At 36.6% G+C, this 24767-nt stretch overlaps 1 protein-coding gene across 3 annotated transcripts in view; it reads right to left on the bottom strand.

The window, feature by feature from the left end:
- TLK1 (tousled like kinase 1) overlaps positions 1-24767 on the bottom strand; it is a 166913-nt gene that overhangs the window by 95024 nt on the left and 47122 nt on the right. For all 3 annotated transcript variants that reach the window (XM_078327412.1, XM_002749326.7, XM_008998727.5), the window contains exon 2: positions 23207-23325. Coding sequence is in view for 2 of the 3 variants with exons in the window: in XM_002749326.7 (XP_002749372.2) it covers positions 23207-23325 (119 nt within the window). In the remaining variant the exon portion in view is untranslated. The remainder of the gene's footprint in view (positions 1-23206; positions 23326-24767) is intronic.

Raw genomic sequence — 24767 nt, 5'->3', positions numbered from 1 at the left:
TGAGTTTAAAAAAAAGATACAGTGGACATATCTAGAGGATGTACTATGAAAATAACTGGGTTTCAGAAGGGAGGAAACAGATTAAGAAGGGAGGAAACAGATTAAGAAAAAAAAATCAAACAAATATTAAAAAGAAAACTTCCCTGACCTGAAGAAAAATTAAAAACTAGAAGACATCAAAATAGTGTCTATAAAAACTGAGATACTATGAGAAAGCAGAATAAAGACATTTTCAAACACACAAACTCAAAACATGGCAGCATGTATTCAAGAATGCTTAAAAGGCTGACACTGTAAGGGCAAGCAATACTCTCAAACTAAATTTTCTAAAGGGGGAGAAAAGGGTACCAGACACATGTATGACTGCCATAAAAATTTATTATAAATCACAAATATGTAGAAATTAAACAACATACTCCTAAATAACCAATAGGTCAAATAATAAATCTGAAGGGAAATTAGAAAAAAAATTTGAGATGAATGAAAACAAAAACGTTGCATATCAAAATATATGAGATATAGCTAAAACAGTGCTTAGAGGGAAAACTGTAACTGTAAATGCCTACATTTAAAAAGAAATCTTGAATCAATAATCCAACTGTCCACCCAAAAAACACTAAAAGAAAACAAAATCAAAACCAAAGCAAGCTGGGGAAAAATATATATCACAGCAAAAACAAATCAAATAGAGAATAGAAAAACAATAGAGAAAAAAAATCAATAAACCTAAAGTTGAACCTTTGAAAACAAAACTGACAAATCTTTAGCAAGTTCTACCAAGACTAAAAGAAGATTCCAATTACTACAATCAGAAATGAAAGAGCTCATGTTATTACCAACTTACAGAAAGAATTACAAGAGATTATAATTAAAAGTTTTATGCCAACAAATCAGGTAACCAAGATGATATGGACAAATTCCTAGAAAGACACAAGCTACCAAAAATGCTTCTAGAAGAAATAAATATCCTCAACAAAACACTAGCAAACCAAATTCAACAGCACATTAACAGAATCATCATACACCAAGATAAAGTAAAACATTCCTGAGATGCAAGAATGGTTCAGCATATGTAGTCAATAAATTGGATATACCACATTAACAGAATGAAGACTAAAAATCATATGATCATCTCAATAGATATAAAAAATGCATCTGACAAAATTCAACATACTTTCATGATTAAAATAAAACTTTCAACATCCTTTTATGATTGAAAAAATTCTCAATAAACTAGGTGTAGAAGGAATGTACCCAACATAATAAAGGCAAATAAATGATAAGCCCACAGCTCATTTCATACTCAAAGATGAAAAGCTAACAGCTTTTCCTCTAAAATCAGGGAACAAGCAAGCCCATTCTCACCACTTCTATTCAAGATAGTACCGAAAATACTACCCAGAGCAATTCGGCTGAAGAAAAAGAAGAAAAAAAAATACAAGGCATCCAAGTCAGAAGAGAATAAATAAAATTATCTCTATTTGCAGATGACATTATTGTATATATGGATAACGCTGAAGATTCCACCAAGAAACTATTAGAATTAGATAAACTAATTCAGTAAAGTTGCAAGACACAAAAATCAGTTGTGGCCAGGCATGGTGGCTCATGTCTGTAATTCCAGCACTTTGGGAAGCCAAGATGGGAGGACTGCTTGAGGCCAGGAGTTCAAGACCAGCCTGGTCAACACAGCGAGACCCCCCCATCTCTATAAAAAATAAACTTAAAAAAAAAAAAATCCCACACTAAGGCCAGGCATGGTGGCTCACACCTGTAATCCCAGCAATTTGGGAGGCTGAGGCAGGTGGATCACGAGGTCAGAAGTCCAAGGCCAGCCTGGCCAAGATGGTGAAATTCCACCTCTACTAAAAATACAAAAATTAGCCGGGCATGGTGGCAGGTGCCTGTAATCCCAGCTACTCAGGAGGCTGAGGCAGGAGAATTGCTTGAACCTGGGCAGCAGGGGTTGCAGTGAGCTGAGATCACGCCACTGCACTCCTGGCCTGGGCAACAGAGCCAGACTCCGTCTTTAAAAAAAAAAAAAAATCCTACACTAAAAATCAGTTGTATTTCTATATACTAATGATCTGAAAAAGAATTAAAACATTTCCATGTACAATCCCATATAAAAACAAACAAAAATTTAAGAATAAATTTCATCAGTCCAGGCAAGGTAGCTCATGCCTGTAATCCCAGCACTTTGGGAGGCCAAGGCAGGTGGATCATTTGAGGCCAGGAGTTTGAGACCAGCCTGGCCAACAAAGTGAAACCCCATCTCTACCAAGAAATATAAAAATTAGCTGGACAAGGTGGCAGGTGCCTACAATTCCAGCTACTCAGGAGGCTGAGGGAGGAGAACTGCTTGAACCCAGGAAGCAGAGGTTGCAGTGAACCAAGATGATACCACTGCACTCCGGCCTGGGCGTCAGAACAAGGCCTTTTCTCAAAAAAAAAAAAAAAAAACTAACCAAGGAAGTGAAAGATCTATAAAATAAAAACTATAAAACTGTTGAAAGAAATTGAAGACAATACAAATGGAAAGATATCCTGTTCTCATGAACTGAAAGAATTAATATTGTTTAAATGTTCATATCATCCAAAGTGATCTACAGATTCAGTGTAATCCTAATAAAATTCCACTGGCATTTAAAAAACAACCCTAAATTCATGTGTAATTTCAAAACACCCCAAAAAGCTAAAGTAAAACTGAGTAAGAACAAAGTTAGAGGCATCACACTACCCGATTTCAAAATATACAAGGTAATAATAATCAAAATAGCATAGTATTGGCATAAAAATAGACATATAAACCAATGGAACATAATAGCCCAGAAATAAATCCACACATACAGGGTCAACTGATCCCTGGCAAAAGTGCCAAGAATACACAATGGGGAAAGGATAGTTTCTTCAATAAACGGAATTGGGAAAACTGGTAATCCACATGCAGAAGTTGGAAACTGGACCCTTAACCTATAACAGAGACAAACATCAACTCAAAATGAATTGAAGACGTGAGATGTGACATTTTTAAAACATTAGAAGAAAACACAGGAGAAAAAGCTTCTTGACATTGGTCTGGACAATGATTTTGAAAATGGCCCCGAAAGCACAGGCAACAAAAGCAAAAATGTACAAATAATATTACATCAAACTAAAAAGCTTATGCACGAGAAAAGAACCAATCAATACAGTAAAGAGACACTCTACATAATAGGACAAAATATTTGCAAACCATGTATCTGATAAGAGCTTGACATCCAAAATATTATAACTCAACTCAAGAGCATGAAAAAAGCCTAATTTAAAAATAGTCAGCTGGGCACGGTGGCTCATGTCTGTAATTCCAGCACTTTGGGAGGCTGAGGTGGGTGGATCACCTGAGGTTGGGAGTTCGAGACCAGTCTGACCAACATGGAGAAACCCCATCTCTACTAAAAATACAAAATGAGCTGGGTGTGGTGGTGCATGCCTGTAATCCCAGCTATTCAGAGGCTGAGGCAAGAGAATCACTTGAACCTGGGAGGCGGCGGTTACGATGAGCCTAGATCACACCATTGCACTCTAGCCTGGGCAACAAGAGTGAAATTCTGTCTCTAAAAAAAAAAAAAGGCAAAGGACTTAGATACACATTTCTCAAAAGACAACATACAAATGGCCAGCAGGTATATAAAAACATGTTCAACATAACTCATCATAAGGGAAATGCAAATTAAAACCACAATGAGATATCACCTCACACCTGTTAGGATGACTGCTATAAAAAAGATGGAAGATGAAAGGTAAATGTTGCCAAGGATGTAGAGAAAAGGGAACTCTTGCACACTACTGGTGGGAACGTACATTGGTATAGCCATTATAGAAAACAGAATGGATGTTCTTCAAAAAACCCCAACAATTCCATCTTTAAAAGGAAATGAAATCAGTTATGTCAAAGAGATATGTGTACTACCATGTTCATTTCAGCATTATTCACAATAGCCTACATGTAGAATAAACCTAAGAATCAGGCCAGGTGCGGTGGCTCATGCCTGTAATCCCAACACTTTGGGAGGCCAAGGAGACAGGCGAATCACTTGAGGTCAAGAGTTTGAGATCACCCTGGCCAACATGGTGAAATGCCATCTCTACTGAAAATACAAAAATTAGCTGGAATTGACAGCAGGTGCCTATAATCCCAGCTACTCAGGAGGCTGAGGCAGGACAATTGCTTAAACCCAGGAGGTGGAGGCTGCAGTGAGCCAAGATTCAATCACTGCATTTCAGCTTGGGTGGCAGAGTCAAGACAGACAGACAGACAGACAGACAGAAGTAAAGAAAGAAAGGAAGGGAAGAAAGGGAAGAAGGGAGGGAAGGAAGGAAAGGAAGGAAATGGAAAGGAAGTGGGGGGAGGGGAGGGGAAGGGAGGGAAGAAGAGAGAGAAAAGAAAAGAAGCCAGTAGAAGCCAGTTAAATACTCCTTCATCTCACATATGGAATCTCATGAAGCAATGAAGCAGAGGGTATAAAGGTGGTTGTCAGGAACTAGGAGGTAAGGAAAATGGGGAGATTTTGATAAAAGGGTACAAAATTTAAGTTATGCTGAATGAGTAAGTTCTGGAGCTCTAATGTATAGTATAGTGATTATAGTTAAATAATACAGTATTGTACACATGAAACTTGCTAAGCAAAAAGATCTTAAATGTTTTCTGCACACAAAAAAGTAACTATGAGGTGATAAATATGTTAATTATCTTAATAGTGTTAATGATGTCACAATGTGTAAATCAAAACACCACATATACACTGTAAATATATACAATTTCTATTTGTCAGTCATACCTCAATAAAGCTAGGGGGAAAGGATAGAAATAAAATAATCTGACTAGTCCTATACAAGGAAAGAAATAGTAGTAGTATAATTAAAACAAACAAACATATAAAAAACTACCCATGAAGAAAAGTTCAGGCCTAGATGGCATCACTGGTAAATTTTTCCAAATACATAAAGCAGAACTAACACTAATTCTTCACAAACTCTTCCAAAGAACAGAAGGGAGGGAACACTTACCAAGTCATTCTGGAAAAACAGTATTACCTGATAGTGAAACCAAGCAAAAACATCACAAGAAAACTACAGATCAATATCCCTTACAAATATGGATGCAAAAATACTCAACAAAATACTACCAAATCAAATCCAGCAACATATAAAAAGGATTATACACATTGAGCGAACAGTATTCATTCCAGGAATGCAAGGTTAGTTAAACATACAACAGCTATATTAACAGAACAACAACAAAAAAACCCACTGATCATCAACACACATAGAAAAAATATCTGGCAAAACCCAACACTCTGTTTGTGATTTAAAAGAAAAAAAGAGCTGCTCAGCAATCTAGAAACAGAAGGAAACTTCCTCAACCTGAGAAAGGACATTTATGAAGCACTCACACAGCTTTCCTCTGTAAGATGACAAGATATGTGCTCCCACCACTTCCATTCAACATCGTACCGGAGGTTCTAGTCAATAAGAATTAGCAAGAAAAAAACAAAAGGTAAATAATAAAGAAAGAAAGCAAAACTATAATAACAGCAAAACCATTAAAGCCAGTAAGTTCAGAAAGGCTGCAAGACACAAGACTGATACACAAAAATCAAATATATGTCTGTAAAACGACAATGAGAAATGTGAAAAAAAATTAAGAAAACAACTTCATTTACAATACCATCAAAAAAATAAAACTTATATATTTAACAAAACAAACATTAAGACTTGCACAGTATGAACTAAACAACACCACTGAAAGAAAATAAAGAAGACCTAAATGAATGTATAGACATTTGTGTTTGTGTGCTGGAAGACTTAATGTTATTAGGATGGCAATACTTCCCAAATCGATCTAAACATTCACTGAAATTCCTAACAAAATCCTAGTTAGCCTTCTGCAGAAACTGACAAATTGATCCTAAAAGTCATATTGAAATGCAAGGGACCCAGAACAGTCAAAATAATCCTGAAAAAGAACAAGTTGAAGGATATATACAAGTTGAAGGTAGTTTCAAAACATACTGCAAAGCTATAGTAACCAACACAGTGTGGTATGGCAAAAAGATAAACATACAGATCAGCAGAACAGAATTAAGAGTTCAGAAATAAACCCATACATTTATAATCATTTAACTTTTGACACAGGTCCCTGGACAATTCAATGAAAGAAAGAATCTTCTTTTCAATAAATGTCACTGAGACAACTGAATTGTCCAACGCAAAAAAAAAAAAAAAAAATTATTTTGAATTCCCTACTTCATACCATATGTGAAAATTAACTGAAAATGAATCAAAGACCTAAATGTAAGAGTTACTTATAATTATAAATCCCCTAGAACCTAGAAGAAAGTATAGTTATATACGTATGTGACCCTGGATTAAGCAACGATTTCTTAGATATGACACCTACAGAATGAGACAAAAATCTGTAAATTGTGGGTCTGATAAGAGTCTAGTGCCCATTCAGTATAAAAAAATCCTTTTAACTCAAGATTTAAAAAACAACCCAATTTTAAAATAGGAAAAAGATTTTAACAAACATTTCACCGAAGAAGATATATTAATGGAAAATAAGCACATGAAAAGATGCTCAAATACTCATTAGGGAAATGCACACCAAAAACACAATGAGATCCCACTTCACACATCACCTAGAATGGCTATGCTACAGATTGGATATGGTTTGTTTGTCTCTACCAAAACTCATGCTGAAATTTGGTCCAGAGTGTTACAGTGTTGTGAAGCGAAATCTAGTGAAAGGTGCTTCCATTCTATCTCCCTCAGGAATGGCCTCCTGGGACTCTTGCAGTAATGAGTGAGTTCTTATTCTGGCAAGACTGCATTTAGAGTTTAGTTCCAGCGAGAGCTTGTTATACTAAAGCAAGATTCCCCCTCCCTGGTCCCTCTTCACACATAGTCACTTCCTGTCTGACCTTCTGTGATATGTTATGAGGCAGTAAAAAAGCCTTGCCAGAAGCCAAGGCTATGCCCTTGAACCTCTCAGCCTGCAGAGCCAAGAGCTAAATAAACCTCTTTCTTTATAAATTGCTGAGTCTCTGGCATTCTGTTATGGCAACATAAAATAGACCAATATAGGCTATAATTTAAAAAGACAATAATAAGTGTTGACAGGGATGTGGAGAAAGTGGAACTCTTATGCACGGATAGCAGAAATGTAAAATGGTGTGGTTATTTGGAAAAGGAGTTTGTCAGTTCCTCAAAATATTAAACACAGAGTTAACTTAGAATAAGCAATTTCACTCCTACCTATACACCTGAGAGAACTAAAACATACATCTACACAAAAATTTCTAACAGAGTGTTCATAATACTTGCATCAAAAAATGGAAACAACTATCCAAATGTCCAACAACTCACGAAAGAACAAACAAAATGTGGCACATGCATATAATGGAACATTCTGTCATATAATGGGAAGAATACAATATATACCACATCTGTGAACCATGAAAACATTATGCTAAGTTTAAAAAGCCAGGCACAAAATATCACATATTGTTTCACTCCATTTATACAAAATGTCCAGAACAGGCAAATCCAGAGATACAGAAGTAGACTGGCAGTTACCAGGTAATACAGTATAGGGGAGGGAAGAAGAAAAGTTCCTGCTAATGTTTGTTTCAGTTTTGGGGTAATAAAAATGTTTTAGAGTTCGACAGTGGTTAATGGTTGCACAATAATGTGACTATATTAAATATTAACCATTAAATATGTTAAATGAATCGTTTTGATGGTATGTTAATTTTATCTCAATAAAAGGGTTTCTAAAAGTTCAAATTACTGGAGGGAAATCAGAAGAAAAAAGCTCAACAAAATACGGTACATAATCATTTATACAAACACTCATATAGTATGTTCCATTGCAACCACACAAACACAGACTTGAAGCCTTCAAAAGAAAGGACACAGGTTTTTTTAAAAACACCCCTGGGACATTTTTAAAAAATATATAAAAGCAACACAGGCACATAAGAAGAATTTCAATCATTACAGAAAGATAAGTCTCTCCTTCCCACACCAGTCTCACTATTGAGAGGCAATGATTTATTTAAAAAATGTCTTTAGTTAAATTTTGAATAGGCAATGCAAACAGGTTACTTTGGTTTCTTTCTTACTGTCTTGCTAGAGTCTCTATTTCTATACAAGCAAATTAAATATATATTCTTTGGTTCCTCCCTTCTTACTCAAACATTATACAGACTGCACTGCATATTTTTATCTTAATATATCTTGGAGACATTTCCAAATCAAAACATAGATAGCTTCTTCATTCCTTTTTTTTCTTTACTTCCTTTCTTTCAAACAGGTGCAGAGTAATCTACTGTATGTACCAGATTCCAGTAAATCCTCAATTGACCCTGCCAGGGAACATGAAGAATTTATCTAGCATCACAGTTGCTCCTTCTTTCTGACACATTTAGTTATATTTTTACTTTTAATTCTTCAAATGATTGCCTTACCTTAAAGTAATACAATTTTTTTCTTTAAGTTCAAACTGTGTGTAATGACTCCTCATTATGCAAAATAAGAAAATATATCCTTAACTTCTTCCAACACGACAACTACACAGTAAGTTTACTTACTTACAGTTTGTAACATTTACCTTTCTTTCTATCTGATAAGTCACAAATTCATATGCTACCAGGGTCTAGCAAGTAAATAAACAGGTGAAACAGGCTTAGGGTAAAACAACAGTCAAAATGTAAAAGAATTATAGTAAAATCCCTCATTATAAATTTTTTAATAAATTCACTGTTATTTCTAGAATGGTTTGATATGTAAAAATTTATAACTGCCTTACTTCTTTGTGGCACCTTAGTCCTTAAAAAAATATCTATTGGCCAGGTGTAGTGACTTACACCTGCAATTCCAGCACTTAGGGAGGCTGAGGCATGCGGATCACCTGAGGTCGGGAGTTCGAGAGCAGCCTAACATGGAGAAACCCAGTCTCTACTAAAACTACAAAATTAGCCAGGCATAGTGTCACATGCCTGTAATCCCAGCTACTCTGAGGTAGGAGAATCGCTTGAATCTGGGAGGCAGAGGTTGCGGTGAGCAAAGAATGCCCAATTGCACTCCAGCCTGGGCAACAAGAGTGAAACTCCATCTCAGAAAAAATCTATCTTTATACCACTCAAGGTTTTTGCCTTTGAAGAATGCTTTTTTTTGCTATTCATTCATACATTCAAAAATATTCATTGAGGGCCTGGTACTGTTGTAGATGCTAGGGATACAGCAGTGGAAAAAAAAGACTCAAGTCCAAGTGCTCATGGAGTTTCCATTAAAAGAAGGGAAAGAAAATATAAACAAACATATAAATTTTAGTATTACCTATCAATCAATAAGTTGTAGTATTTTCTTTTTTTTTTTTTTTTTTTTTGAGACAGAGTTTCGCTCTTGTTACCCAGGCTGGAGTGCAATGGCGCAATCTCGGCTCACCGCAACCTCCACCTCCTGGGTTCAGGCAATTCTCCTGCCTCAGCCTCCCGAGTAGCTGGGATTACAGGCGTGCACCACCATCCCCAGCTAATTTTTTATATTTTGAGTAGAGACGGGGTTTCACCATGTTGACCAGGATGGTCTCGATCTCTTGACATCGTGATCCACCCGCCTTGGCCTCCCAAAGTGCTGGGATTACAGGCTTGAGCCACCGTGAGTATTTTCTTTTAAAGTGAAAAAATGAAGGGGCAATGACAAAGGTATCTTACATAGAGCGGTGAAATAAGGCCTCTTTGAAGAGGTGAAATTTGAATGAAGTGAGTAAGAAGTATGTTTGAAGCAAGTGGCAAATAAGTCAGTGTGGGTGCCTCAGTGGGGCAGTTGTTAGCCTAAGGCTAGATCAGAAGGCCTCCTGATTTAGAGGAAGGCCTTTAGATCTGTGCAGGGCACAGTGAAGACAGTGAATTTTATTTGCAATGCAATGGGAAGTTTTTTTGGAAGGTTCTGAGTTAAGGGGAAAAAAAACTGATCTCAAATATATATATATATTTTGGACACAGAAGTCACACTCTGTCACCCAGGCTGGAGTGCAGTGGCACAATCTTGGCTCACTGCAAACCCACCTCCTGGGTTCAAGCAATTCTCCTCCTTCAGCCTCCTGAGCAGCTGGGATTATAGGCAAGTGCCACCATGCCCAGCTAATATTTTGAGACAGGGTTTTGCCCTTTTGGTCACGCTGGTCTTGAACCCCTGACCTCAAGTGATCTGCCTCCCTGGGCCTCTCAAAGTGCTGGGATTACAGCCACCATGCCTGGCCTCAAATTTTTATTTAATTGTACTTTATTTTTCTTTGTGATTATCTGAGATATTTTCTTTGTAGGTATTTCCAATATGCATCATTTTATAAGGGATGTTTCTTATTTACAGCCTGTAGATGGAGTCTCATTTACTGTGATAATACACACCTGGCTTTATTGCTTCTATCTTATAAAATAGCAGATAAAAATAAAATATTTTCCTTTTTTCTCTTTTTCCTTCTCCTATCCTTTGTTGGATTACATTTCTTTATATTCCTCCTTCTACATTTTATTCCGAAAATTTAAAAGTTGTATGTATAGCAAATGACATGAATTCATATATGGAAAACCCTAAAAGCTTCATCAAAAAGCTGTTAGAACTAATAAACAAATTCAGTAAAGTTGCAGAATACAAAATCAACATACAGAAATCAGTAGCATTTCTATACACCAACAATGAACTAGCAGAAAAAACAATTCCTGGCCGGGAGCGGTGGCTCACGCCTATAATCCCAGAACTCTGGGAGGCCGAGGCAGGTGGATCACTTGATGCCAGGAGTTTGAGACCAGCCTGGTCAACACCGTGAAACTCTGTCTCTACTAAAAATACAAAAATTAGCAGGGCATGGTGGTGGGACCCTGTAATCCCAGCTACTCAGGAGACTGAGGCACAAGAATTGCTTAAATCCAGGAGGCAGAGTTTGCAGTGAGCTGAGATTGTGACACAGCACTCCAGCCTGGGCAACAGAGTGAGATTCTGTCTGGGGGGGAAAAAAAAACAATTCCATTTACAAGAACTATGAACAAACAAACAAAAATAGAAGTAAATTTAACCAATGAGGTGAAGAATTTCTACCAGGAAAACTATAAAACACTGAGGAAAATAATTAAAGAGGACATTAAAAAAATACATGCCCCACGTTCATGAATTGGAATACTGTGAAAAATGACATACTACCAAAAGTGATCTACAGATTCAATGCAATTCCTATCAAAATACCAATGACATTCCTCACAGAAAAAAAAAATCCTAAAATTCATATGAAACCACCAAAAGGCTCTCAATAGGCAAAGCAATTCTGAGCCAAAAGAATAAAACTGGAGGCATCACACTACTGGATGTCAAAATATACTACAATGTTACAATAAGCAAAACAGCATGCCATTGCCATAAAAAGACACAGATCAATGGAACAGAAGAGAATCCAGAAATAAATCTATGCATTTATATCAAACCAGTCTTTGACAAAGGCACCAGAAACATTAAAAACTGGATATCCAAATGTAGAAAAGTGAAACCAGACCCCTCTCACTGTACACAAAAATGAATTCAAAATGGGTTAAGGATTTAAATTAAGATCCAAAACTATGAAGCTACTAGAAAAAAACCTCAGGGGAAACACTTCAGGACACTAGTCTAGGTAAAGATTTTATGAAGATCTCAAAAGCACAGACAACAAAAGCAAAAATAGACAAATGGTATTTTCTCAAACTAAAAAGCTTCTTCACAGCAAAAGAAACAATCATGAAGTGAAGAGACAACCTGCAGATTGGAAGAAAATGATTTGTAAACTATTCATCTGAGAAGGGATCAACATCCAGAAGTTACAACAAACGCAAACAACTCAACAGCAAAACAATAAATAATCCAATCTTAAAATGGACAAAGACATCTCTCGAAAGAAGTAACCATACAAATGGTTAACAGGTATATTTAAAAAATGCTCAACATAACCAATCATCAGGCAAATGGAAATTAAAACCACAGTAAAGTAAAATCTGACCACAGCTAGGATGGCTATCAAAAAGACAAAAAATGATCAGGTGTGGTGGTTGACACTTGTAATCCCAGCACTTTGGTAAGCCAAGGTGTGATCTCCTGATCACAAGGTCAGGAGATCGAGACCACCCTGGCCAACATGGTGAAACCCCATCTCTACTAAAAATACAAAAATTAGCTGGGCAATGGTAGTGCACACCTGTAGTTCCAGCTACTCAAGAGGCTGAGGCAGGAGAATAGCTTGAAACCAGGAGGTGGAGGTTACAGTGAGACGAGATTGCACCCTTGCACTCCAGCCTGGCAATAAAACAAGACTCCGTCTCAAAAAAAAGTATGGAATCAATCTCAGTGTCTATCAACAGACGAATAGATAAAGAAAATATGGTATACACACAAAACGGAATACTATTTAAAAATTTTTAAATAGTATTAAAAAAAATTTCTCTCATTCACAGCAATATAGATGAGCTTGGAGGACACTGTTAAGTGAAATTAGCCAGGCACTGAAAAATAAATACTGCATGTTCTTACTCATTTGCAGAAATCAAAAAGGCTGATCTTATGTAAATAGAGAGCAGAAAAGAGGCAGGTAAGAGTAGGCAGGAGGGGACAGCCAACAGTTGATTAATGATTATAAAAGTACAACTAGAAAGAGTAAGTCCTACTGTTCTATAGTACTATAGGCAGACTATAATTAGCAACAATTTATTGTATATCTTCAAATAGCTGGAAAAGCAGATTTAGAATGTTCCCATCACAAAGATATAATAAATGTTTGATGCAACAGATCTGCTAGTTACCCTGATCTGATCATTATACATTGTCTACAATGTACTAAAATAGCACACTGTACTCCATAAATATGTACAATTACCCTATTAAAAATAAAAGCAGAAAAACAAAACAACAAAAAACTTTAAAAGTTCTATGTACAGTATCTGTTGCTTGTGCTTACTTTCTTGCTTTTATCAAATATACTGCTCTATTTTTCTCTACAGATAAATCAATACACCCAGATAACGTATTTACCTTTCTCCCTGTCCCTCTCTCCTAGAGCACACTCTATAGCAATTTGATCCTTAGAATGTTCTCACTTCCAAATTATAAACTCCTGATGCTATTATTATTAAAATTTGCCTACCCAATAATACTGCATCTCACAAGCACATTACCATCATCATTTTAAACATTACAGGAGTCACTGGTCACAACTCTCACACACTCTGTAGCTTCACCTATATTTGTTCTTAAATGAATTTTCAGAATTATCCAAAAGACAAAAGAATAAAACCAACATTAATTCAGTATCTTCATCTAACATACACCTATGCTCAAATTTCCCCTATTGTCACAAAAATGTCCTTTATAACTGTTTTTCCTCAGTCTAGGTACAAATCAGGATTCAGATTTACACACTACATCTGACTGCTACATCTCTTTAGTCCCATCCAATCTACAATTCCATTTCTCTCTCTTCGTTCTTCAAGACACTGAATATTTTGATGAGTCTGGACTAGTTATCCAGCTGTGTCCCAGGAGTATGGTCTCACGATTAAATTCAAATCAAATATTTCCAGCATTAAAAACAGAGGTGATTTATGTACCTCCTACTGCATTACCTTAGGAGGCACACACAATGGCAGATTCTCTGAGATAATATGCCAGTGAAAAGTCTGACCTCGCTTATTATGGTGAGAAATGGTGCTCATTTTAAACACACATTTCTCTGTTGTAATAACTAATATGTGGGGTAAAACATTTGGACCTTGACAGTATAACTGCTCTTGAAAACATTTTACTAAATGGTATTAGCATCCATTGATGATCTTTGCCTTAGTCATAATCATATTGAGGATATCAAATGGTGATTGTTCTGATTCTACATTAGCTGGCATTCTTCTAAGAGACTATTATGTATTATAACAATAAGCATAACTAGCACCTAGATGTTGGTTCCTAAGTACCATTCTGCATTAAAATGAAGGGGGAATCCTTGGAGAATATCTGCTCATATACAATGCAGAAAAGGACGAGGTAAGACAGAAATGTCTTGTGTCTGAAAACCAAAGACTGATAAAAGATTTCTCAAGTGACCATGTGAAGGAGTTTCCACTGGCCAAATTTGGGACAATTTTAATTTTAAAAGGAATGACACTAATGAATTATACCAACTGAATAAAAAATGGGAGCTGGCCAGGTGCAGTGGCTCACGCCTGTAATCCCAGCATTCTAGGAGGCCGAGGTGGGTGGACTGCTTAAGCCCAGGAGTTAAATGCCAGCCTGGACAACATGGTGAGACCCATCTCTAAAAAAAATACAAAAAACTTATTAGCCAGGTGTGGTGGCACTTGCCTATAGTCCAAGCTACTCAGACGCCTCAGGCATGAGAATCACTTGAGCCTGGGAGGCAGAGGCTGCAGTGACCGAGACTGTGTCACTGCACTTCAGCCTGGGTGACAGAGTCAGATCCTCTGGGAGCCCGGGGGAACAGGAGCCAGGAGACCACAGTAATATCAGAGAGAGATGGTAAGGATGTACATAAATACAAATTAAGCAAAACTGTTTACATCTTTTAAAATCAAGAAAAAAAATACGATGGCATTCTTTGTACTATGTTTTCAACTTTTATATAGGTATAGATTATTTTCAGAATAAAAATTTGAAAAAAATTTAAGGGGAAAAAACCCATAGAAATGCAGTTTGAGAGAGCATTTTTATAATGACACTCTATACTCATATACTATACACTATACTGAGTACAAAGTGTCATTGTAATACTACAAACAGAATACGTAACTTTAAAACATCAGGAAAAAATTCATTTGTCCAATGGAAAACAGATTAAAGTACAACAAGAAGATATTAGGCAATAGATGGCAGAACCGAGTCAGAAAATAACAATAATTACAAAAAATGTAAGAAAAAAACCTCACCATTTAAGAGTGTTGAATGCTCCTATTGTAGCAAAAAACATGTTGTCTACAAGAAACACATTTAAAATGATTTATTTTGTAAACGAGACAGGCTGGAGAGCAGTAGCATGATCTCGGCGTACTGCAGCCTCAACCTCCTGCACTCAAGTAATCCTCCCAACTGAGCCTTCTAAGAAGCTGGGACTACAAGGGCACACCACCACACCCAGCTAATTTTTTTTTTTTTTAGAGATGGGGTTTCATTATGTTGCCCAGGCTGGTCTCGAACTCCTGGGCTCAAGTGATCCACCTGCCTCGGCCTCCCAAAATGCTAGGATTACAGGGATAAGCCACCACTCCCAGCCCCAAGAAACACATTTTAAAAGAGCAAAAATTAAATAGAAAACCATATATCTAAAAACAAATGTGAACCAAAGGAAAGCTAAAGGTAACAATAAATAGTATACAGTCATAAAAAGAACAGAACAAGATATACACATGTAAAAATACTGCCTCAAATTATAACATACAAAAACAAACAGCAAGCAGAAATACATAAATCATCAGTTAAATATTTTAATACATCTCTCTCAGAAAAAGATACACCGAGTCGACAATACAAGAAGATATCTAAGATCTGAACAAATACAATTAAGAGCTATTAGGTATGAAATGTTTCTAAAATAAGGCACATTCAGGGACTGATGTCATACAAACTACTTTCCAACTGTAATGCAACCAACTGAAAATCCATAAGAAAAAGATCCTATATTAATAACCCTTGTGTTAAAAAGAAAAAAAGGCAATTATGAAATACACAGATCTGAATATTAATTAAAATAGCACCTATCAAAACTTATGGAACGGTTACAGCAGTTCTTAGAGGGATAGCATTAATCAACAAAAGAAAAGTTAAAACAAACGAGCTGATATTACTTTATACTCACTACACCAAAATGAAAAAGAATCACAACAAAATGTCGGGGAGGATGCAGAATAATCAAGTTCTTATACAGTGCTGGCTGGAGCAGAAACCAGTACAAACACTTTGGAAATCTGGCAGTTTCTTATCAAATTAAATATATATCTACACAGCTAAGAATCCTCCCAAGAGAAACAAAAACATGTTACTAAAACATTTGTACCAAAATGTTTATTGTTACCTTACTTATAACAGGCAAAACTGAAAACATCCAAACACTACTCTACTAAACACATAACAAACTGTGGTATATCTGTACAATGGAATTCTATTAAGCGACAAAAAGAATTAATTGGCAAAACAGCAGCAACCTGGATATGTTTCAAAAATACTATGTTAAATAAAGGACGCCAGATACAAAACAATATAGTGCATGCTTTCATTTACTATATATGGAATCCAAGTACAGGCAGAACTAAAACTCTCTGGAGGGATGGAAGTGTTCTATATTTTGTTTTGTGTGGTATTTATACACAACAATTTCCAAATCTAAGGGGGGGTATACACAAATGGTTATAATACCTTTCTTCCTAATTACAAAAACACTGGAAACAACACTAATGTTCCTCACCTAGAAAATGAACTAAAAAAGAAAAAGGCCAGTCATGGTGGCCCATGCCTGTAAACCCAGTACTTTAGGAGGCCAAGGCAGGCAGATCACTTGAGGTCAGGAGTTGAGATGAGCCTGACCAACAGGGTGAAACCCTATCTCTACTAAAAATACAAAAATTAGCTGGTCTTGATGGTGTGTGCCTGTAATCCCAGCTTCTTGGGAGACCGAGGCTCAAGAATCGCTTGAACCTGGGAAATGGAGGTTGCAGTGAGCCAAGATCGTGCCACTGCCCTCCAGCTGGGCAACAGAGTGAGACTCTGTCTCAAAAACTAAATAGAAGCCAGGCGCGGTGGCTCACGCCTGTAATCCCAGCACTCTGGGAGGCCAAGGTGGGTGGATCACGAGGTCAAGAGATCAAGACCATCCTGGCCAACATAGTGAAACCCCATCTCTACTAAATACAAAAAAATTTAGCCGGGCATGGTGGCACATGCCTGTAATCCCAGCTACTTGGGAGGCTGAGACATGAGAATCGTTTGAACTCAGGAGGCAGAGGTTGTGGTGAGCCGAGAATGCGCCATTGCACTCCAGCCTGGGTAACAAGAGCGAATCTCCGTCTCAAAAAAAAAAAAACAAAAATAAAAATAAATAAATAGAAAATGGACTAAAAAGAAGTGGTTATCTTCATACGGTAGAATACTATTTCGCATTCAAAAGACCAGGCCCAGTGGCTCGGGCCTGTAATCCGATCACTTTGGGAGGCCAAGGCGGGTGGATCACAAGGTCAGGAGATCGAGACCACCCTAGCCAATATGGTGAAACCATGTCTCTACTAAAAATACAAAAATTAGCTGGGTGTGGTGGTATGCACCTGTAGTCCCAGCTACTCAGGAGGCTGAAGCAGGACAATTGCTTGAACCTGGGAGCCGGAGGTTACAGTGAGCCGAGATCATGCCACTGCACTCCAGCCTGGCAACAGCGTAAAACTTCATTTAAAAAAGCTGGGGTGGGGGGTGGACACAAACATCCAGCAACATGGATCAATCTCAAATGAATGCATTATGCTAAGTTAAAAGAAGCCAGACTCAAAAAGGTACATATTGCAATATGTATTCCACTTATATATAGCATTTCTTAAAAACCTAAACTGAAAGAACAGAACACAGATCAGTGGTTGCCAAAGGCAACCTAGAGGAATTGACTACAAAAGGGGCATAGGGAAATATTTTGGCAAAATAAACTATTTAATATCTTAATTGTGACATTACACAATTATATACATTTGTCAAATCTTACAACACACCTATATAGTAAAAAAGAGGAATTTTACTAATTGGGAATTATACCTTTAAAAAAAAACCATAAAGAGAAAGTCTCATAACTGAACACACAAGAGATATGCATTTTATTGTATGTTAATTATGTCTCTATACAAGTAAATAAACTAAACATTCAACTTAATAGCTGGAAGAAGAGTCACAGAAGCAAATCCAAAATAACAAGTAACTTACGACATCAATGGGGAAAAGTGAGAAGAACAAAACAGTGAAAAAAAAAAAGTATAATAAAAATCAGTTTATTTGAAATATTCATTAAACAAAGCTCTGTCAAGAATGAACAGAAAAGAAGAATATGAAGAAAGAAATTAACAAAGGAGGTTTTTGGAAGTATTATAACTAATACTAGTAAGTTTAAAAGCTTACATGCAATGAATTAATGAACTAAATATTAAAGAAATTAAAATGACAGATCTCCCCGGCTGAGCACAGTGGCTCACACCTGTAATCCCAGCACTTTGGGAGGCCAAGACAGGTGGATCACTTGAGCCCAATCTGGATACATGGTAAAACTCAGTCTTTTCAAAAAAAAAAAAAAAAAAAAAAAAAAAAGTCCAGCAACAACAACAAATAAGCAGAGCATTGTTGGTGTGAGCCTGTAGTCCCAGCTACTTGAGAGGCTGAGGTGGAGGGACTGCTTGAGCCTGGGAGGCATAGGGTGCAGTAAGCTGAGCTGGCAGCCCTGTACTCCAGCCTGGGCAACAGAGTGAGACCATGTATTTAAAAAAAAAAAAAAAAAAAAAAAAAAAAGATCTCCACTCTATAAACAAACTTCAGGCCAAGATGGTTTTACAAGTGTCGGCTCATATTCTCATGAACACTTCCTATCATATACAGGATGTTGAAAAAACTAAAAATAGTGAAAGGGTCCCAGTTCATTTTGTGAGACTTAATGTAATAGTGAATTACAAAACAGATAGATAGGGTAATGAAAATGTTCTGTATCTTAAGAGGAATGTAGATTACATGAGTGTATACATTTGTCAAAACTCACTGTAAACAATCATTTTTGTAAGATAATAATTTCCCTTAAATAAATCTAAAAAACCAACAAACTGTTACAACCAATAAGAGAACTGCCAGATAGAAAACCAAAGTATAAAAATTGAAAGCATCTTAAGCCAGCAATAATCAACTAGAAAATATAATTAAAAACAGATTAGCCATAAACTTTAAAGGATCTAACAGCCAAAAATTCCTAAGAAGTCTATGGGGAGAACTGAATGGGAAGACATTTCATGTACTTAAATAGGAGAACCTAATCATATAAAGATGCTAGTAGTCCCTAAATTAATCTATAAATTGAATGCATTCAAAATTAAAAATACATTTGAATATTTTTTCAAAAGACACAAAAAAGCTATAATAATTCCCAAATGCTATCAAGAATAAAGAATGCTTAAATTTTATGAAAGACTAAAGATTCATAAAGAACAAAGTCAACCCTAGAAAAAGAGTAAACAAGAGATTTTGCTCTACCATTAAAAAAAATTTACCAAAATATGATAGTTTTATTTTTTTTTTAATGTGATATGGGAGCACAAGAATACAGATCACTGGGACATCAGAGACAGCCCATATACTGTATATAAACAGCAACCACATATACTTATCATATGTAAATACACATAAATCATATATGTGCTAATTAAGTTATAAGCATGATAAAGATGCATCATAAATCAATTTTTAAAATGTGGATGATTTAAGAAGTACTATGGAGAAAACCTGTTCACTAGATGAAGAAAAAGGAAACTGGATCACTACCAATATTATATAAAAGGTAGACCCCTAGATGGATTAAAGAGCAAGTATATAAAAGCAATAACAGAGGCTGGGTGTGATGGCTCACGCCTGTAATCCCAGCACTTTGGAGGGCCAAGGTGGGCAGATCATGAGGTCAGAAGTTCAAGCTCAGCCTGACCAACATGGTGAAATCCTGTGTCTACTAAAAATACAAAAATTAGCTGAGTGTGCTGGCACACGCCTGTAGTCCCAGCCACTCAGGAGGCTGAGGCAGGAGAATCACTTGAACCCAAGAGGCGGAAGTTGCAGTGAGCTGAGATTTCGCCACTGCACTCCAGCCTGGGTGACAGAGCGAGACTCCATCTCAAAAAAATAAAAATAAAAAACAAAAGTAATAACAGAAACTGTAGAATATCTTTGTGGCCCAGGGATGGAGAAGCAGTATTTAACACTTAGGATACCATCAAAGTCTATAAAATAAAATTCTAGTTTTTGAATTTCTTTTTTGAGCCATTCAATTTGTAAAGACTGATATTTGAGGACTTCCACTTTCTTAGAGATCATTAAAAAAACAAAAATTAATTTTTAATAGAATATAACTCATTCTATCTTGCAATTACCAGATGTCAAATCGACCCTTTCTTAAATCTAAAGTACATTATAGAATCTTACAGATCTTATTTTTCCTATGTTTTGCATTTTTTAATTACATACTGGGAATTACTTCATCATTACTTATGATTTTCATCAATTATTCCCAACTATACTAAAAAACAAAATTAAAATTAAAGACAAAAAGGAAGAATGATGGTGTATGGCAGGCAGAATAATTGCCCCAATGATACACATGCCCTAAACCCCAGAGCCTATAAATATGTTACCTTACGTGGCAAAAAAAGGACTTTGCAGAAGGATTAAGGGTAAAAACTTTGAGTTGGGAAAATTATCCCAAATTATTTGGGTTGGTCTAATCTAATCACATGGGTACATAAAAGTAGAGACCCAACCTTTCCAGACTGTTGTCAGAGGGAGAAGTGATGGTGGAAGAATAGTCAAGGAAATGGGATATTGCTGCCTTTGAAACTGGAGAAAGAGCAAAGCCAAAGAACGCAGCATTCTCTAGAAAATAAAAAAGGTGGCCAGGTGCAGTGGCTCACACCTCTAATCCCAACACTTTGGGAGGCCGTGGCGGACAGATCACAAGGTCAGGATATCAAGACCATCCTGGCTAACACAGTGAAACCCTGTCTCTACTAAAAATACAAAACACTGGCTGGTGTGGTGGCACACGCCTGTAGTCCCAGCTACTCGGGAGGCTGAGGCAGGAGAATTGCTTGAACCTGGGAGGCGGAGATTGCAGTGAGCAGATCTCACCAGTGCACTCCAGCCTGGGCGACATTCCAAGACTCTGTCTCAAAAAACACCCACAACGGCCAAGAGAAGAAAATGACAGAGGAATACATCTTACAATGATTAGACAAATCAGAAAATAAACACCAACAGTAAGTAGCATTTCTAGACTCTGAAGCTGATGGTGGTGATACTGACTATACGTAAAATCTCGGATAGAGTTGTCACATAACAAAATCCCAGGTGAATTTTCTCAAATTCAACAATCAATGAATTGAACGATATATTTCTTTTTTTTTTTTTTTTTTTTTGAGACGGAGTTTCGCTCTTGTTACCCAGTCTGGAGTGCAATGGCGCGATCTCGGCTCACTGCAACCTCCGCCTCCTGGGTTCAGTCAATTCTCCTGCCTCGGCCTCCTGAGTAGCTGGGATTACAGGCATGCGCCATCATGCCCAGCTAATTTTTGGTATTTTTAGTAGAGACGGGGTTTCACCATGTTGACCAGGACGGTCTCGATCTCTTGACCTTGTGATCCACCCGCCTCAGCCTCCCAAAGTGCTGGGATTACAGGCCTGAGCCACCGCGCCCGGCCTTGAACGATATATTTCTAAGGAAAAAAAAGGAAGCACAGTAAGGACTGCATCGTATAATATTCTGCATACAAATTCTGGACCGCCTCATTATGCTCAAAGGACACATCACAGTATTCTTTCATCTTTTATGTGTGTGAGCCAAAATTTACTTGATACAAAGAAGTGTACCTTAAAATTCTTACTAAAATATTTAATAAAGTTGTTTTTCATAATACTTTTATTCCTGTGTCTATACATTAGTAGTAAAGTAACTTTGTAAAAATACAAAAAGGGTCTATTTGACCCAAATGGTTAATGGTGATGCCTATTATTGTTAAATATCAAAAGTTAGTCAAAACTTCCAAGGCACAAACCATAAGGCAAAAAATTGGCGAGGCTGATTACAACAAATTTAGAGAGTTCAATGTGCTATAAAGTCACACAACTCCATTTCAACAACATAGACTCTCAACAAAGGATGAGACATATGACAAAGTAGAAGTTACTTACAATGTATGAAGTCAACAAGAAATCAATATGTAGAATATACATGGAACATGGGAAAATCAGTTCAAAAAAGTAAGTAATACTAATAGACAAAGAATTAAAATAATTTCTAAGACTCCCAACAAGCTAACACGTATATGAAGAAATGCTCAAAATAATTGATGGTACAGGTAAAACAACAAGATACATTTTATACTTAAACGAGGAATGTGGATGGTGTCAAGTGTTTCCGGGATATGGAAACACAGAAATACTCATGCACTCTGCTGAAAATGCAGATTAGCATAACTGTTCTGAATAGCAACCTTGTATTATTTATTCAATTTCAGTCTCTACATATCCTATAATCTAGCCATTGTACTCTTGGGAACATATCCTAAATAAATGGTCACAAAGGTCCGTAAGTAAACAAGTACATGAAAACTCACCACAGTTTGAGGTAGATAATCTGAGTCTATAACTGAAAGGCTGAACAAAGCGATACCTAACTTTTCTGGCACCCAGGATCAGTTTTGTGGAAGACAATTTTTCCATGAAATGGGGGGAAGCGGGGCTGGAGTGGGGAATGGTTTAGAGATGAAACTGTCCCACCTCAGATCAGGCATTAGATTCTCATAAGGAGTGCATAACCTGGATCCCTCACATGTGCACAGTTCACAACAGGGTTCATGCTCCTATGAGAATCTAATTCCACCACTGACCTAACAGGAACTGGACTCAGGCAGTAATGCTCACTCTCCTGACGCTCACCTCCTGCTATGCGGCCAGGTTCCTAACAGGACTGGTACTGGTCTCAGCCCAGGGGTTGCAGACTCCTGGCCCAAAAGATATACACTATTAAAGTTTTATGCTAGAGTTAGAAACAGTGGATGAGATGTACAGATAGGACCATGGATGATAAGAGCAGGCAGGGTAAGAAAGCACATAGTAGGAGACAAGTGGGACAATCTACTTAACTCCTTTTTACCCCTGAAACATATTATGCTGTATTATAATGCCCCTGAAAATGGTATGCTACAGAAAAAACAGGTTTATCAACACTGATTTGATTTATTCTATACATTATAAGTTACAATAATAATATGCTGTGAAGCACATATGTAAGAATCCTTTACATAATATATTTTAGACAATTTAATACAAAAAAAAGACTGTCAAAGATGAGAATTTTGCTCACTTTAGCTCCAACACTGCAACTGCCCGTACTTCCAGTGCTCCCACTTGCAACTCCAGTAAATCTAGCTTCCAATAACTCTTGCCTTCTTGGATCCAGACTATGAAGCTCATCCATTGCACCTATTAAGAAAAAAGAAAAAAATGTACATATGTGTGTATACTTACATACACACAAATATATACATGTGACTAGTTAAAATGTCAAAAATTTAGAGATTTATAAGCAGACGAAATTGAGAGACTTTATTTTTAAATGTACACATCAACTTATCAAAACATCCTACAATGGATTTCCAACACTTTTGGCTGCAACTCACAGAAAGAAATATATTTTCCATCAAATTCAGTACACAGTTACAAACATTCATATGTTTAAAAGTTTCACAGCATGCTTAATCTTACTGTAATGCAGTAGTAAGAGTCCTGTACAACATCTATTTTCTAGTCTATTCTAGCCCATTTAAAACAAGGATAGGGTGACACTAGTAAAAAGCAATTAAATTGATTTTATAAACTATGGGTCATGGGTCCATAGTTTAAAAAACACTCCTCTCCTAATGTAATCTCCCTATTAACCCAGAATTTTAACACTATGTGACATTAGCACTTATTTTGTTTATATATATCTTATATAACTAACAACATTTTAAACTGTAAAGAACTGTTTTATTACTGTCACAATTCTTAAGACTTTCTGTACGGTTGATAGTTTTAAGTTTCCATCAGGTAAATTAAACTCAGATGACTGAAGTAACTAACACTTACCATTAAACAACACCTTGAAAATTAAGACAAAAAAGTTAACAACCTGATGTTACTGTTATCATGAAGACTAAAGCACTCTAAATTCTAGATGAAATTCAAAGAAATTCTTAAAGATTATTTTATCTATGTCTGCTAACTGTGTTCTGACAAAAACCCTAGAAGTGACATAAATGAATAGCTCTCAAAGGGAGCAGGTAAGGATATTATCAGAATTCAGAATGACTTGCAGAAGGAACATTTTCAAACTATACCAGCCCTCTTCCACACATCCTGACATTCCTCTCCTAAAGGTGAACAGCTATTCCTATAGATCTTACCTTTTGAAATTTCCTTTCTTACTTTTTATTCTCACCTGGACAGAGGACTAGATGGATGGTAGCCACCCTTTCATGCGCTTATTTGCATCCCTGTAGCTGAAAATACACCTTCCCCTGTCTACTTCTCCTTCTATCTCAAAAACAAGAGGTAACTCCCTCTAAAAAGCTAAAGCCTTTAACACTTGCTTTTGACCTCATTCCTTCTTGACATCCAAGAAATCTTGTATTCACAAGTACCCTACCTCTCTGGCATCTATTCACTCCTTGTTTCCTTCTGCACTCATTTATATCTTTTTTAGAAGTCTACCTTAGCTTCAATTTCATTGTACTATCATTTAATTCTTCCCTTAAACCGGTTTGTAACTATATCATCCTTAGTATTATCAATGCTTTCATTTTTTTTCCTCTTCCTGCTATTACATTAGAAACTGTGTGTTATTCCTTCACTGAGGGGGAAAAAACAAAGCAAAAACATATAAA

Source organism: Callithrix jacchus, chromosome 6, assembly GCF_049354715.1.
Source record: "Callithrix jacchus isolate 240 chromosome 6, calJac240_pri, whole genome shotgun sequence".
Lineage (NCBI taxonomy): Eukaryota > Metazoa > Chordata > Mammalia > Primates > Cebidae > Callithrix > Callithrix jacchus.
The sequence above is the reverse complement of the archived record's forward strand: the minus strand, read 5'-3'. Positions and strand labels throughout refer to the sequence as shown.